A 16,208-nucleotide genomic window follows, 5' to 3' on the forward strand; every position below is an offset into this window, starting at 1 on the left:
GGAGAGAGAGGCAGCTGGAGGAGGGGATCGGTGTTTGGGAGCAAGCTCACGACGGTTAGCAGAGATGACGGAAGCAGAGACAGTTGCAGCGCTGCAACAGGCAGTTACCCAATTGAACGCGGAGGTACTGGCATCCAAGAAGAGGGAGGAGGATGCGGCAGCCGCCTACAGAGATCTCCACGCCAGGTTTGAAGCATGGGTTAAACACGGGCAGCCAGGACCCAGACCGGAGGGGGTTGGGTTGGCACGGAGAGCAGGAGGGCTTGTGGCTCACTTCGATGGGAATTTACAACAGTACCCCAATTTTCGAGCAGACGTAATGTGCGCACTGCAACTGCTGGCAAAAGACTTTAGAGATGAGGAAGAGAAAGTGGGGTTCATACTATCCCATTTGCATGGGGATGCTAAAGCGTGGCTACGCAATTTGTGGAGGGATAAAGATCCGGCGCTTCAGAATGCAGATGCCTTTATCAAAGCGATGGATGCGTGTTTTTTGTCTACTATTGATGTGGATCTTGCCCGACGGGAGATTCATGGACTAAAACAAGGGAGGGCAAGCGTCCGGCAGTACCACGCCCGCTTTTTTGCGCTGGTCAGTGCCTTAGAGTGGGACCGGGATTCGCCCCCTGTCAGAGACCTGTTCTGGGAGGGTCTAAGCTCTGCGGTCAAGGATGAAATTGCAAGGGGGGAGAGGCCCCGAAGCACGCAGGAGGTGGTCCAAAGGGCGCTGACTGTGGGGGTGAGGCTGGAAGAACGTCCATGGTGCAGAGATGAAGGACGTGGAGGGCGCGAAGCAGCGAGAAGTTTCTCTTTCGTTCCAAGAGAAGCAGCGCGTGCGCAATCCACACCTCCGCCTGGAGGGGGAGGGGAACCGATGGAGGTTGGAGGTGCAAGGGCTCAGTCAGCAGCCAGAGCCCAAGCACCGACAGCAGTGAAAGCGAAGCCTCCTAGAGGGAACAGGAAGTGTTACATCTGCGAGGATCCAGGCCATTTGGCGAAAGAGTGTCCCCGGAGGCTCCACAAGCACACTGCAGCCTCAGCAATGGTGACTGCAGCAACGCAGCAAGGAGAACCACAGCAGGGAAACGACGATGTCTGGCTGGAGACAGAGGCACTGGGGCCCAGCCAGACGCATCAGTGAAGCAGTCCCCAGCGATCTTGCAACCCACGGACCCCCTCCCACCCAAACCAGTAGTGCAGCTCACAGCATCTCTCCAGCTACCCGATGGCGTCACTATCGAAGTGCCGCTTTCTGTGGATTCTGGAAGCAATGCAGACTTTATAGCGCAGGATTTTGTGGAGCAGCACGCTATACAGCTACTGCCTGCCACTCTGCCACTGCAAGTCGTCACAGTGGATGGCAGAGAGTTGCTAGGGGGGCAGGTGGTGAAGCAAACGCCACCGATGGTGATGCGCCTTGGCAACCACAGGGAAGTCATCAGTTTTAATGTCACCCAACTGTCGGACACGCCCATTGTGTTGGGCATGAGTTGGCTGGACAGGCACAGTCCGACACTGGCTTGGTACCAGAGACAGCTGATCTTCGGCTCCTCTTATTGCGCAGAACACTGCATCCTGCCCAGACAGGAGGGAGAGGAGGAGGAATCACAACTGCAGTTGGGAACGTTGCAAGCAGTCCCCCACAAATACGCAGACTTTCTGGAGGTCTTCTGCGAGAAAGAGGCTGACAAGCTACCACCGCACAGGCAATATGACTGCAAGATTGACCTCCTACCAGGGGCGACGCTGCCGAAAGGGAAGCTGTATTCCATGTCTGAGGACGAATTACAGGAACTCAAACAGTTCATAGATCACAATTTGCAGCGCGGTTTCATCCGGGAGTCCAGGGCAGTAGGGGGCAGTCCTGTTTTCTTCGTGAAGAAGAAAGACACGCCCCAAAAAAGACTGGTGGTGGATTTTCGCCTCTTAAACAAGATGACCAAGCCTTCTGATTTCCCCATGCCCAGGATTGACGACCTACTAGCGACGGTGCGCAAGGGACGCGTGTTCACCAAGTTGGACCTGCGAGGTGCGTACAATCTCATCCGCATGAGGGAGGGCGATGAGTGGAAGACGGCCATGTTCACGCCTCTGGGCACCTACGAATACAGAGTGATGCCGTTTGGATTGCAAAACGGTTCTCACTGTTTCCAAGCTTTCATGCATCATGTGTTGGCGGGACTCCTTTACAAGAAGTGCGTCTGCTTTCTGGATGACATCCTGATATTCTCCGAATCGCAGCAAGCCCATGACCAAGATGTTCGGGAGGTGCTGAAGAGGCTGCAGCAGCATAGACTGTACGCCAAACTGGAGAAGTGCCAGTTCGACACGACGGAGGTGGATTTCTTGGGTTACAAGTTGTCGGACAAGGGGCTAGCCATGGACAGCGCCAAGGTTCGTGCGGTGTTGGATTGGAAGAGCCCGCGCAACCGGAAGGAGGTCCAGCGGTTTGTCGGCTTCGCCAACTTCTATCGCAAGTTTATCAAGGGGTTCGCGATGCAGACGGCGGCCATTACGGACACGCTAAGCTCCAAGAAAAAGAAATTCATCTGGACGGAGCAGGCGGAGCAGTCCTTTCAGGCACTCAAGCGTCTCTTCGCGTCGGAAGAGCAACTGCTGCATATCGACCCCAGCAGACCGATGCGGGTAGAGACAGACGCGTCCGATAGAGCAGTGGGAGCTGTCCTGCTGCAAAGGGACCCACAGGGGGTCTGGAGGCCGGGAGCGTTCTACTCCAGAAAGCTCAGCAAGTCGGAGCAGAACTACACCATCTGGGACAGGGAGTTGCTGGCCATTCATGCAGCGTTCAAGGCGTGGAGGCACTTCCTGATCGGCGCCAAGCACACGGTGCAGGTCTGCACGGATCACAAGAATCTTGAGCACTGGCGCACGGCTCAGTTCCTGAACCAGAGGCAGATACGTTGGGCGGAGTTCTTTGCTGACTTCAATTTCCGAATAGAGTACGTCCCAGGCGACACCAACGTCATGGCGGATGCACTGTCCCGCAAACCGCAATACCTCGAAGAGGCGACGCCAGCGGCAGCCATGCACATCTTCGCGCCAACAGCGTGGGCGTGCGCTTCAGCCACAGTAGACCTGGATGCGGTGCGGCGGGCGTTGCAGGACGACTCCTTCGCGCAGGCGAAGATGGCAGAGGTGCACAAGGGCACGGCGAAGGGCGACGAGTTCCAGATACGAGACGGCTTGCTCTTACGTAAAGGGGCCATCTACGTGCCGGGAGACGAACTTCGCGCCAGGGTACTGCAGCAGCTGCACGACGCACCCACGGCCGGGCACTTTGGCACGGAAAAAACGGTGGAATTAGTCGCAAGGGACTTTTGGTGGCCCAGACTGAGAGGGGAAGTCGCGGACTACGTTGCGAGGTGCGACACCTGCCAGAGGGCCAAACCGGTGCACAAACCACCGGCGGGACTGCTGGAACCGCTGCAAACGCCGTTTGAACCGTGGGAGAGAGTGGCCCTGGACTTTGTTACGGATCTACCCAGCTCGAGAGGCAAGACAGCTGTACTAGTGGTGGTGGACTTGTTCACCAAGATGGCACATTTCATTCCGTGTGCGAAGGTGGCCACGGCGGAACAAACCGCCAAACTGTTCATAGATCACGTGTTCAAAGTGCATGGTCTGCCGCGGTCTATCCTGTCCGACCGCGGGCGCCAGTTCGTCTCGAATTTCTGGCAGAAGCTGATGAGTTTTCTAAATGTCAAGGTCGATCTGGCATCAGCAAGACACCCGCAGACCAACGGGCAAGCAGAGAGGGTCAATGCCATCATGCAGCAGTACCTGAGATGCTATGCCAATCAACAACCTGCGACCTGGGTGGATTACCTGCCGCTCGCCGAGTTCGCTTACAACAACACGAAGCACGTGTCCACAGGGGTGACGCCGTTCTTCGCCAACAATGGGAGGAATCCCAGAACCTTCCCGGGACGGGAGAGAGTGGGGGACGGAGAACCACAGACGGCGGACGCGTTCGCGTCAGAGTTGCAGGCGGTACACGATCAACTCAGACGGCAGCTGGAGCTAGCTAAGCACGCCTACAAGGTGCAAGCTGACAAGCACAGGCGGGTTGGCGAAGAGATCCAAGTGGGAGACTGGGTCTGGTTGGCAGCCCACGCAGTGCCGACCAGGTCACTAGCCAAGAAGAAGTTGGGGCACAAGCAAATTGGTCCGTACCAAGTCGAAGCACAGATCAACCCGGTAGCCTTCCGACTGGCGCTGCCGGAGGGTTCCAGAATGCATCCGGTGTTCCACAGGTCGGTGCTCACTCCCTACAAGGCACCTCACAGATTCCAGGAGCCAGGGACGGCACCGAGTCCGTTCCGGGAGCGGACGGAGACGCGAGGGGTGACGCAGCAAGACCCCATCAACGAGGTCACGGAGATTTTGGACTCCAGATGGGGGGAAGAGGGAGTCGAATACCTCCTAGCCAGAGAGGGCACCCGGGCCAGCGCCAATAGCTGGGTGCCAGACTACGCTTTGGAGGAACCCCTGCTCAAGGACGAGTTTCATGCCCTTTTCCCACACAAACCCATGCCAGCGAGCTTCTTCGACGACTGGCTGTTCACGCCCACACTTTCTTCCAGCACGTTCCATGGATTCGACTCGGACGGGGAACCCGCACTGAGCACCCGTTCCCCAGAAGGATCGCCGGCGGGTTCGGCGTCAGACACCTCGTATTGGTGGGACAATCGACCGGAGGAGCAATGGCGCCGGAAGTGGCTGGAGATGCCAGGTCGAGCGACCGACGCAGAGACTGACATGGACGTGTTCGGGGAGGACCTTGGGTTCGAGCACGGCGGTACAGAGATGGAAGCGGAACAGGTCAACGTCGGCGACCGCGAGGAGGAAGACTCGGAGGTCTTCAGTTGGCGGCCAACCACGGGGAGCGAACTGTATCCGGCATTCCCTCCCGTGATGATGGAGCACCCAGCACCCACACCTGAAAGCGGGGAGGGGGGAAAGGGGGGCTTCGAGGGGGGGATGGATGTCAGGGGTTCAGGAGCAGAGACGCAGAGAAGGGAGGAAGCAGAGAGCGAGGGGGAGGAATCCGAAGGGAAAATGAGTGATGATGACGACCCGAGATCTCCAAGCCTAAGCAGTGAGTCAGAGGACTCCCAAAAGGGAGCCCCAGTGAGCAGAGCAAGGGGGGATCCGGGGGGACACCCCAGGAGGAAGGGAACAGAGGAGATTCAGAGAGCAGCAGCTGGAAGTCGGGACCCACGCTCATAACTGAGAGCGGCAGCAGCTGGAAGTCGGGACCCACGCTCAAGACTGAGAGCAGCAGGGAGGAAGGTAGCCAGGCATCGGGTTCCGGAGGCTGTCAGCAGGAGGGAGGGCACGAGTCAGGGGTGGTCACGCCCTCCTCAGAGAGCGAGGCAACGGTTAAGAGGAAAGTAGAGAGTTGGGCGCGCGCGCCAAGTTCAAATGCAGCGGAAGCTGGAGCAGTAAGCAGCCCGGAGAGTGAGCCAGGTCCTAAAGCCCGCCGCAAGGAGGCAGAAGGATCAGGGGGGTCAGCGTCAGAGGAGAGTAGAAGGGAGGAGGCCCAGGGGGGCAGAAGGACCCAGAGACGTAGGGAGAGGCGAAGGAGGTGGAGCAAGGCTAGGGTATTAAGCTGGTGTGCAAGAGGCGGGGACTCAGACGGGTCTTCGCCGACCTAGGGCAGAAGGTGTAGAGCTGCACGTTGCAGTTCGGAAATGAAACCTGTAACTTAATAAAGACTCTTATAAAGTGAACGCTGGCGGACTTGGTCCTATGTGAGCTGGGACTGGGTGGCAGCTCTGACATCATTCTATCATTTTTGAGACTGCATCCCAGTACAGCTTTCGCCACTCTTTTGTTGACTATGAGGGCCACTCCATTTCTCTTACGGGTTTCTTGCCCACAGTAGTAGATATGGTAGTCATCCGAACTGAATTCGCCCATTCCCGTCCATTTTAGCTCACTGATGCCCAGGATGTCAATATTTATTCTTGCCATCTCATTTTTGACCACATCCAACTTGCCCAGGTTCATGGTTCTTACATTCCAGGTTCCTATGCAATATTTTTCTTTACAGCATTGGACTTTCCATTCGCTTCCATGCATATCCACAACTGAGCGTCCTTTCGGCTTTGGCCCAGCCGCTTCATCAGCTCTGGATCTACTTGTACTTGTCCTCCGCTCTTCCCCAGTAGCATGTTGGACACCTTCCGACCTGAGGGGCTCATCTTCCAGTGTCATAACTTTTATATGCCTGTTGTCTTTGTCCATGGAGTTTTCTTGGCAGGGATACTGGAGTGGCTTGCCGATTCCTACTCCAGGTGGATCACGTTTGGTCAAAACTCTCCACTATGACCTGTTCATCTTGGGTGCCCTGCTCGGCGTAGTTCATAGCTTCTCTGAGTTCTTCAAGCCCCTTCGCCACGGCAAGGCAGTGATCCATGAAGGGGTCACTTAGGGAATTTTAAATTCCTTGAAGACCAGCTCAAAATTTTTTTTGGATGCACTCCTAAGCAACGCTTAATTGGAACTAGCTTCATTGACTGCATTTGGGCTTACCACATCGTAGATATGGTTCGAATCATGTCATAAGTGGGAAATAAAATGCATGCCAAATGCATTTCTGGATTGCACTATACATTATTTGTGCAAAACATAGAATGGACAAGCTTAAACAATCTAACTCATAGGAATGTAAGAGAAAATGAAAGTCCTGTTGTACATCTAATTAGATTTATGTCTACTTTGCTGGGCATATTAAGTATTTTAAAATCTGTGAACTGACATTTAGCTGCTTAAATTATAATATATGAAGTTGCAAACAAGAAATGCCTCATGCATACAATCTGTGAATAAAAGAAGTGATGTATGGAGCTACTGGGTGGGAATTCACCTGATGAGTCCCCGTCAACAGAGGTGTCAGGAGCTGGAGTCAGGAGTAGATACTGAAAAGATACTGGTGTCAGTGAAGTTAACTCTTTAGTCAAAGAAACCAAAACAGTGCATGCCTAGTGATCAGAGCAGCTCTTCCCAGAAGGTCTTGCCACAATGAGTCAGTTGCAAGGACTGAAGGTCCCCACCTTCCCCAGTTCCTTCCCCAGCAGCAGAAGGCTCTGTCGCCTTGTCTCTCATTGCTTTGGCCTCTTCAATTCTCTGCGTGTTCTGGGAGACCATTGAGGAGGGGAGGTGGTCACAGCAGGATGGGGTGACTCCCTGGATTCTTCTGCAACCTGCTTCATCTCTGTCTCCTGGCCCCCCTCCTCTCCTGCCTCTGAGTCTGCCATGACTTATCATCTGCCACAGCCTCTTCTGCACACTAAACCCTGTTGCCTCTTCAACTTCCAACACCTCCTCCCAGTCTTCTCCCTCTGCATCCAGCCAGACCCTGCACAAGGACTTCCACTAGGGCAGTGGGGTTTCCCCCTCTCTTTACCCTGTACCCCCCCAAAATGATATGGGGGGAGGTTGGGTAGGAGAACCCTCAGAACATTGTGCCGGGGCAGGGGGATAATTCCATCAGGCAAGCTGATCTCATAGAATTGTAGAGTTGGAAGGGATCCCAGTGGCCATCTTGTTTAATGCCGTACAATACAGGAATCTCAACTACAGCACCCATGACAGATGGCCATTCAACCTCTGCTTAAAAACCACAAACAAACCAATGTATGTATGTATGTATGTATGTATGTGCATGCTGATGGAGCAATCAGAAGAGTGATGTTGAATTCCTCCCACTATCTTTTCAGAACAAACATATTCTCAAAATAATCATTGCAAGTAGGACTAGTGAATTACTAATTTTCTAAAAACAAGTGGGCAGTGGAATTGGGCTGGCAGAACCTTTGAAATATTCTTAAGTACAATCTTCAGCTATAGACTGTGGGTGTGGACCAGGTTTTAATTATTTTGTCTGCACCTCTGGTTTTCTGTCTAGATTGGCAATACAAAGACATCCACAAATCAATTCACCAGCTCACAAAAACATCTGCTTCCAGCTTTGGTGAACAGAACACTCAAGACCATACAGATCCCTGCTCCAGAGGATTCATTTCCACTGCATTTTTTAACAGGTAAGAAACAGCAGGAGACTTTTATGAGTAACAACAGAGAACGTTTCTTACCTTTTCCTTATCTCACATTAATGAGAGATAACCTGCCTCTCAAGCTCTCTGTACATGCCTGAGGACTTGAGGGGGCAGTGGTAGGTAGCTGACTAGTATGCTGAGCCAACATTTTGAGACCCTGGGATATACAGATACCCGAAAGTTTCCCTTCAGTGGAGGGTGGAAGAGTGATTTTAATCAGGGCAAAACAACAGTAATTAGCATCAAATAAAAAAGCAGATCACTAAACTATAGAGAGAAACAAACATTTAAAAAGAGCCAGGAATTTATGTGTGTGTGTGTGTGTGTGTGTGTGCGTGCGCGCGCATCAGTCAGATAAAAAGATCACTGGAAAAGTATTCAAGCAATGATGGGATATCAATAAAAAAGGAGCTGGTCTAACATCCCTGGGTGAAGGGTTCCATGTAGTGGACTCCACAGCGGATAAGGTTCACTCGTAAGGACCACCCTTCCACTGTATCTCAGGAGGCAAAACGATGTGCAAAAGGCCTCGCTAGATGACCTCAGATGGTAGACGAATTCATTTGGGAATAGTGTGATATGATCCTTGGACTTGACACCCAAGTTGTAGTCTCTACAAGTAGCTATATTGTTGCACGCCACCCCAATATAAAAGCAGTGCAGTATTCCAGGTGCTTACCCTGGGTCCGTGTTTCCTTTTGGAATGAGGCACAGTGAAGATTGTGGTTTTCTTAGGATATATGGTTTATTTACACACATATGCAATCTGAGCCTATGATGGAGGGTTTCACAGCATCAGCACCCCAAGAGGTCCTTGCTTTCCCCATAGCTACACCCTTAGATTCAAACAGAAATCAAAAATTGCTTGGCTCTCTGGCTTCCCAGCTTGATGCTTTGCTTCTAGTTCACATCACACAACTCTCTGCTCTCAACTCTGCCTTTGTTCTTCTAATCACCAGCGAGTTGAGAGAGGGGACCCCACCTATTTCTGATCTTGCACAGAGCCCCTTTCTTTGTTCCCTTAATGACCCATGACCTCACCAGGAAGCTAGCTTGGCTACTCCAAGAATTAGAAGGGGGCTCGGGCATTCAGCCTAACCCCCACGAAACTCATAACACAATTATCTGTGTTGAACAAAGGCATTATGGGAAAAGAAGCCCAAGCACTACTTTTAACATTCACAGGAGCAAATTGACTAGGTAACGCATGTGCATAAGGAAGTTCATATTCCTTTTTGCTCCTCGTGTAGAAGAGTTTGAATATTAGGCTTTATTGAAACATGACAAGAGGAATAAAGCAAAAGCAGCTTATACTATAAATGGGAAAAATCTGTTTGCATCAATCAGTCTAGTAGCTGAATTACAGTAATCAAGCTAGAGTCCTTCAGATGTTTTGACCTATAGCTCATTGTCCCAGACTCCCAGTGGCTATGCTGACTGGGACCGGTGGGAGCTGTATTCAAAAATGTCTGAAGGGCACAAGGTTGGCATAGGTTGCATAACAATTTCAAAACTTTCCAGGTTGGCTGGCTGATGCTTTGAGGTTTTAGTATGATAACTGTGTCAGAGACTCAAAACTATTACAGATTAGGGTCACTATTGTATATTCTGTGTACATGTGTATTTTGTACACATGAGAAAATAATAAAGTTTAGAACAGATAACAAGCATTTATCACAAACAAATTTGAGTACACCTCCTGTCCACTGAAAAGCACATAGGTAGCATTAGATTACATTTCTAAAACTGTGTTGACATTTACTTTTTTCTGCTCTTTTATTTCACTTGCTGTGCACTTTGTGCTTAGTGTCCAGGGCTAGTAGCCTAGAAGGCAACAGGGGCATGTGGTCAATCATTTGTGTGAATTGATGGGAAGGTATTTGTTACCATAGATTTAACTAGTCTTATTCAGACATGACATGCAGATTTCCCTTTTGATAGAGGATAACAGTCATTTTGAGAGACACCCACCCACAAAAGCCACAGACATGATGCCTGACTCAAATCTTTACCCACTGCTTTGCAATGCAAAACTGGTGGAGTTTTTGGTACTTTCTGATTAAAGCAAAAGTATTTTACAGGGGTTTTCCAGCATCTTAGATGGTTGCTCAAAAACAAATCAGCTGAGGTTAGTGGAGGGGGACGGAGACATTTTTTTTTTTTTGCTTATCTTTGACGCTCATTCAAAACAAAAAGAAATCAACCCCAAAAGAAATTGAGTGTGGTAAAACATGGCAATACCACTCCAGGTGTAGGAGAACAAATAATACTGCAAGGGCTATAGTGGAAGAAACAGCTAAGGTGGGCTTTTTGATCAGCATCCACTCTTACAAGCTCTGGCACCCATGCTGATGCTATTGCACAGTGTTTCCCAACCTGATGTTTTCCAGATATTTTAGACTACAGCTTCCATCTGTCCCAGCCAATTTTGGAGTTGCAGTCCAAAACATCTGGAAAGCACCAGTTTGGGGAAGGTTGTTATAGAGGAACAGGAATCACGGTGGAACTTGTAGCATTTGGACACAGCATACCAAAATATTGAAAGCCTTCTACTTGCAAACATCCAAAGCACAAAAGGCATGATATATTGGTTTTGAGGAAGCCTTTATCTTTTATAGTGCAAGTAGCCATACTCTGGGAAAGGGAAAGGACTGTTTCTAGGTGGTCACTGTTGTGTGTTGATAAAGTGAATTGATAGTATACTAGTGAGGTATTTCACAAAAGGAGAACATGAATGTGCTTATTCACATACGCAAACCAATGGTGAAAGATGGTGGATGAGAACTTTTAGAAGTAACATATACTGGAGTATTCTTTCCATCTTTCAACAAATCCTATGTACTCAGACGTAAGTCACTCTGGGTTCAGTGGGACTTACTCTGAAGTAAGAGGATAGGACTGCAACATTAGTAGCTTAAATAGAAATGAAGAAGTTTGGTTCAGTTAATATTGCACTCGGTTGTTGAAGAGTTATAGAAGTTGTGCATGGCAAGATATGGCGGTTTATGCAACTATATTAGACACAGGAACCCAGTATCACTTTAATCCCCTTTTATCCAGTGAGACAAGAATTTTCAGTATTGAAAGTAATGAATTGATGCCACTAATTTTAAGAACCCTTTTATTGTATGAGGTTCCCCCACCCCCATGCTTTAGGTGTAAAGGAATGGGAGTGGAAAGGAATTCCCCCCAGATCAGATGTGTCAGCAATTCTTTTTCCTGTAGTGAGTACAATAGGTGCGAAGCATCTGCGTATGTAACTACATATTTTCCTAAGCACATTTTACCTTTGTTGCTCATATTTTCTGCTTTGGCACACAGTCTTCTGTTAGGGGCAACATACCTAGAGAACCCTGCTGCCTCAGTAGAGGGGATCAGGTCCCTACATTATAGTGTACTTTATTAAAAAGCCACCCTCACCACAAAATCATCCTTGCTTGTTGGTTACTTGAAGATGATGGCCAATTTATTATTTGCATATGTCCAAGAGCTGTTGCAGACCAACAATGGATGGATATTTTATATCAGCTCAAAAACATTGCTTTTCAACTTCCTATGAAGGCAGATCACAGATTCAGCTGCAAGTATAATATGGAAGATGAAAAATGATATACTTGAGAGGCAGTGTTATGTAGTGGTTAGGGCTGGACTAGAACTGGGGAGACCCACATTTACGTTCCCATCTTAGCCAGGAAGCTCACTGAGGAGGTCATTCTCTCTTAGCTCAACTTAAAGCAGGCAGGGGGAAAGAATTATTTATGCTCTCTCAAGCTTCTTGGTGGAAAAGCAGGATATACAGTGGTATCTCGGGTTAAGTACTTAATTCGTTCTGTAGGTCCGTTCTTAACCTGAAACTGTTCTTAACCGGAAGCACCACTTTAGCTAATGGGGCCTCCCCCTGATGCTGCGCCGCCGGAGCATGATTTCTGTTCTCATCCTGAAGCAAAGTTCTTAACCCGAGGTAATATTTCTGGGTTAGCGGAGTCTGTAACCTGAAGCGTATGTAACCCGAGGTACCACTGTACATAGAACAGCTTAATAACTTAACAAATTGGGACAACGGCTGCCAAGAGGCATTCTGTCTTTCAGACACCTTATTACTTCTGTGAGGCCCCTGATTTACTTTTGGAGCTTTAACTCCCACCTGCAAAGGGGGCCATAAATGCAATTGCAATGTAAGCTTGTTCTTTTGTGAGTGCAGCAGAGGGCCCAATCCATATACTGTGCACTTGGCCCCAGTAATTCTAGTAGTACTGCTGTGGTCACCTAAGCGATCGCCTCGCCACATATATCTCTGCCCGGCAACTGCGTTCCTGATAAGGGGAAATGAAGAGAGTACAGTGGTACCTCTGGTTACATACGCTTCAGGTTGCACTAAATTCTTTCAGCCATCTGGAATAAATTGCCAACTAGAATTAGGCACCAAGAGTCAGGATGTTTAGACACCCATATTTTTTATTAAGAAGCTTTTTGTGAGATGTGACCCATTCTTTTGTGAACTATTAACTATGTCTGTAGGAAAGGTCTTATTGTTTTTAGAATTTGTAGGAAGCCTTGGCATAGGCATTGGGCATGTATCTGAGGCATGACAGGGTCTGTTCAGGGGTGGATCCATAGCAAAACTTAGGTTTACGCAGATGGCCCCCAAATGCTGCGGGAAGCCCACTAGCCCTGCACAACTGACTCTTTGGACAGAGACTTCCCTCCAGACCCCTCTAATGTGGTACCCTGTTATCACTGTCACAGGGATGAATGTATGAAAGACTATAGGATTCTACCCAAGGCCTAAACTGCCAAAGTTGTGACTACTGCTATAGGGAAGGTGAAACCTGCAGAACAGGGAAGAATCCTTCCCAGCCCTAAATATGATGACTGTCAAAAAACCACAGCAAAGCCCTCAAAGCTGAAAAGGAATTGATTAAAACAGCAAACAACCAAAACGAAGGGAGGGAGAAGGGTGGGTGACGCTCTTGCCTGACTGGATGAGGAGGGTAGGATTGGCTGGGAATTACAGTTGCCAAGCGGACCTGAGTGAAGCAATTCTACCTCAGGTCCATTCGTCAATCCACGCCCCACTAAGGTAGCCACGGATTGGTTCATTTGAATCAGCGGGTTTGGCGGGAACCCATGAGCCTCCATGGTGGCTGAGGGGGACATGCTGTGCATCCAAGCAGCAATGGAGGCGTTGCACCGGGCCGCAACCACCGCTCACCAATGAGGTACGGTAAGCGGCCATTCGTTGCATTAGAATGCATTTATTTTAACTTCATTCAATCTGCAGAGGAGAGATCACATACTGTTTTTAGCCACTGAATTCCAAATGTGATGTTGGCATCTGTGAGACGATCCAAAGCAATATCTTCAAAAGGTTAAGTACTCTATATATGGTTCCTCTATTCAGAAACCCAAAGGACAGTTTGAAAATCCAATTATGACACTTGAATTTGATCATGTTATATACAACTTGAACTGTTGCTGGGAACTACATTATAACTTTTCTGACAAAAGTATCATTCAAGGCTCCCTTTTGCAATTAGGGAGCCATCACACTCAGCCTTTTTAAAATCCCTGCTGTGAGAATACAGACTTTCAACTCACATCTTTGTGTCATATTCTGTGCCAATCAGCTGGAAAAGTGAGACATTGTAATAAACATGAGACACAATGATATAATAGTTTGCCTCTTCTTCTGCAGCTCGTCGCCTCATCTGAAAATTAGCATGACTACGCAAACTGAATTTGTTCATTCAGTTTTCTCCCCTTCTCAATATTGTTTGTAAAAAAATAAAAGAATTAGAAAAACAATTAAACAAAAAGTTTAGAAACAATAAAGAGACTAAGAGAAACTGCTTGATGTTAAGAGCAGTTCAGCAATGGAACCACTTACCTAGCAGAGTGGTGGATTCGCCTTCTTCTGAGGTCTGAAGGGATGCCCTAGTGCTGGATTTCAGGCATCGGACATGGGGGTTGGAATAGATGGTCTACAGGGCCCATCTATCATTTAGGCATACATCATCATGTGCACGTGTCAAGCACTTAAAATACAGAAAGACAGCAAAGGGTGTGTGTGCGGGGTGGGGAGCTTATTAACAGACAAAACTTCTGTACAGCAGCTGCACACACAGAGATGCCCTGTATTATGGCTTCTGAGTTTTAGTATTACAACTACTGCTAGTTTTGATTTCTTTATTTAAAATGTTTATATTTGTCATCTAACAGGATTTATGTTACACTTAATAATCAAAGCTGTACCGGTCAATACAAAGCATCATTAGAGTCTAGATTAAGCCAACAGGTAATAGCTGAATAACCTCTTTAGCCAATGAATCAGATTAATAGATGTAACTTTTTTGGTTTTTAAATAAAGTTTCCTCCAATAATTAGGTTTCAGATCTTGTTTTAGAAAGAAAATGAAGTGTAATATAAGACTATCTACAAAGAATAAGCACCTTCTGTTACCCCCTGTCCTTGTCTCCACATGTATATGACTACACACACATCCAAGAAACACACACTTGGCCCTTTAATTGTGAGCCATGGTGTGCCACAGCACAAAAATGGTGAGCATTCAGTGGAGCTGGCAATATTTTGGTTAAGCCTCTAGAGAGAGTAAGAGATGAAAAACCTGATGAGAAGCAGCAGCATATGAGTGACAGGAAGGCAGGGAAGGTGCGAGGCAACCATTGTCAAATAAGGATGCAGGACGACAATGGAAAGTAAGCCAACAGATGGGTAAGGAATCAGGTTGGAGCAGTTTTTCCCAACCTGGTGCCTTCCAGATGTTTTAGACTCCAACTCCTGTCAGGCCCATCTAGCATAGTCAATGGTCAGGAGTGATGGGCAATGTAATCCAACATCATCTGGAGGACTCCAGTGTCAGGAAGGCTGGGTTAGAGGAAGAAGCCAAAAGTGTATGCGGAATGCATGCAGCCATACATTCCCTGGGGATGCATGGTTGACTGAAGTACTAGAGAGGCAAGAGAGAAATTAGTTGGAGAGGAGGGGAAAAGAGATCAGAACACAGTTACTACCAGTGGTAGGTGGGTAGAAGCGACTCTTCCTCAGGGATTTACTCTGCACTGGGGGTCACATGGTTATTCCTTATGATTTGCAATCATAGAATTGTAAAGGATCCTGATAGTCATCTAGTACAACCCCCTGCAATACAGGAACCTCTGCTTAAAAACCTCCAAGGAAGAGTCCACAGCTTCCTGAGGGAGTCCATTCCACTGTCGAACAGCTCTTACTGTCAGAAAGTTCTTATGGTGGCTAAGACACCCTTTGAGAGAACAAGGTTTAACTATTTTTTCCCTAGAACATCTATGAAAAGGCCACGATGAAGAGTTGTAATCTAAGCTGTGAGTTGCCTTGGGGAAAAAAATACAATGTAAGGAGAAGGCTGCATGGTGGGGGGTGGGGAAACAAAAGCCACAAGCAAAATACAAACATGGTTCTACTTGGGAATTCCTCTTAATGCCTTGGCTTTTTTACTGAAGTAGTTTTACTAAAGCATAGGATGGGGAAAATATCTATAGTGTGGTGGGATTTTTCCTTTCTCACCATGGGTAGTGAGTGCAAAGAAAAGTCTTCATTTAGTTGTGGGGTCCTATATGTGTTCTACCAGTGGACTTCATATAGTGCTTTCCCTGTTTAGGCCCACAAGAATCCAAACAATAGCTTTGCCACAAGGCATGATTAGGTTGGAACAAAGGGAGAATAAGGCTCATGTCTCCTGAATAAAGGTTGGGAAAAAGATGATCTCCTGATGAAACATAGAGAAATTATCCCCAAATTTGTTTTATGAAGGATATATTGTGAGAGACTTCAGATAGTTGTAAGTCCTTGACTGCAAATCTGCCTTGACTGCAATTGCCAGGTGGTTTTTAAACTTTGGTTGTTGATTCATTAGGGTTTGTTGGCTTTTTTATTAGTATTTTAAAGTTTTTTTCAATTGTATAAAATAAAGTGAAAAAGAAAAAAGAAGAAAGTGCAATATATGCTACTGTATACAAGCATGGTGGCCATAATGCCAAGGTTGTAAGTTTAGTCCCTGTATGGGACAGCTACATTTTCCTTCATTGCAGGAGGTTGAACTAGATGATTCTATAGTTCTATTATTCTTAT

General features: G+C 48.0%; 1 protein-coding gene across 17 annotated transcripts in view; it reads left to right on the top strand.

The window, feature by feature from the left end:
- LOC309525214 (uncharacterized protein) overlaps positions 1-16,208 on the top strand; it is a 168,122-nt gene that overhangs the window by 38,649 nt on the left and 113,265 nt on the right. For 16 of the 17 annotated variants that reach the window (XR_014216098.1, XR_014216100.1, XR_014216101.1 and 13 more), the window contains one exon: positions 7,934-8,069. Coding sequence is in view for 7 of the 17 variants with exons in the window: in XM_082210732.1 (XP_082066858.1) it covers positions 7,934-8,069 (136 nt within the window). In the remaining 10 variants the exon portion in view is untranslated. Of the gene's footprint in view, positions 1-7,933; positions 8,070-13,135; positions 13,304-16,208 lie in introns of all 17 variants that reach the window. The other variant, XR_014216099.1, reaches the window with a different exon arrangement.

Source organism: Podarcis vaucheri, assembly GCF_965113315.1.
Source record: "Podarcis vaucheri genome assembly, chromosome: 2".
Taxonomy (NCBI): domain Eukaryota; kingdom Metazoa; phylum Chordata; class Lepidosauria; order Squamata; family Lacertidae; genus Podarcis; species Podarcis vaucheri.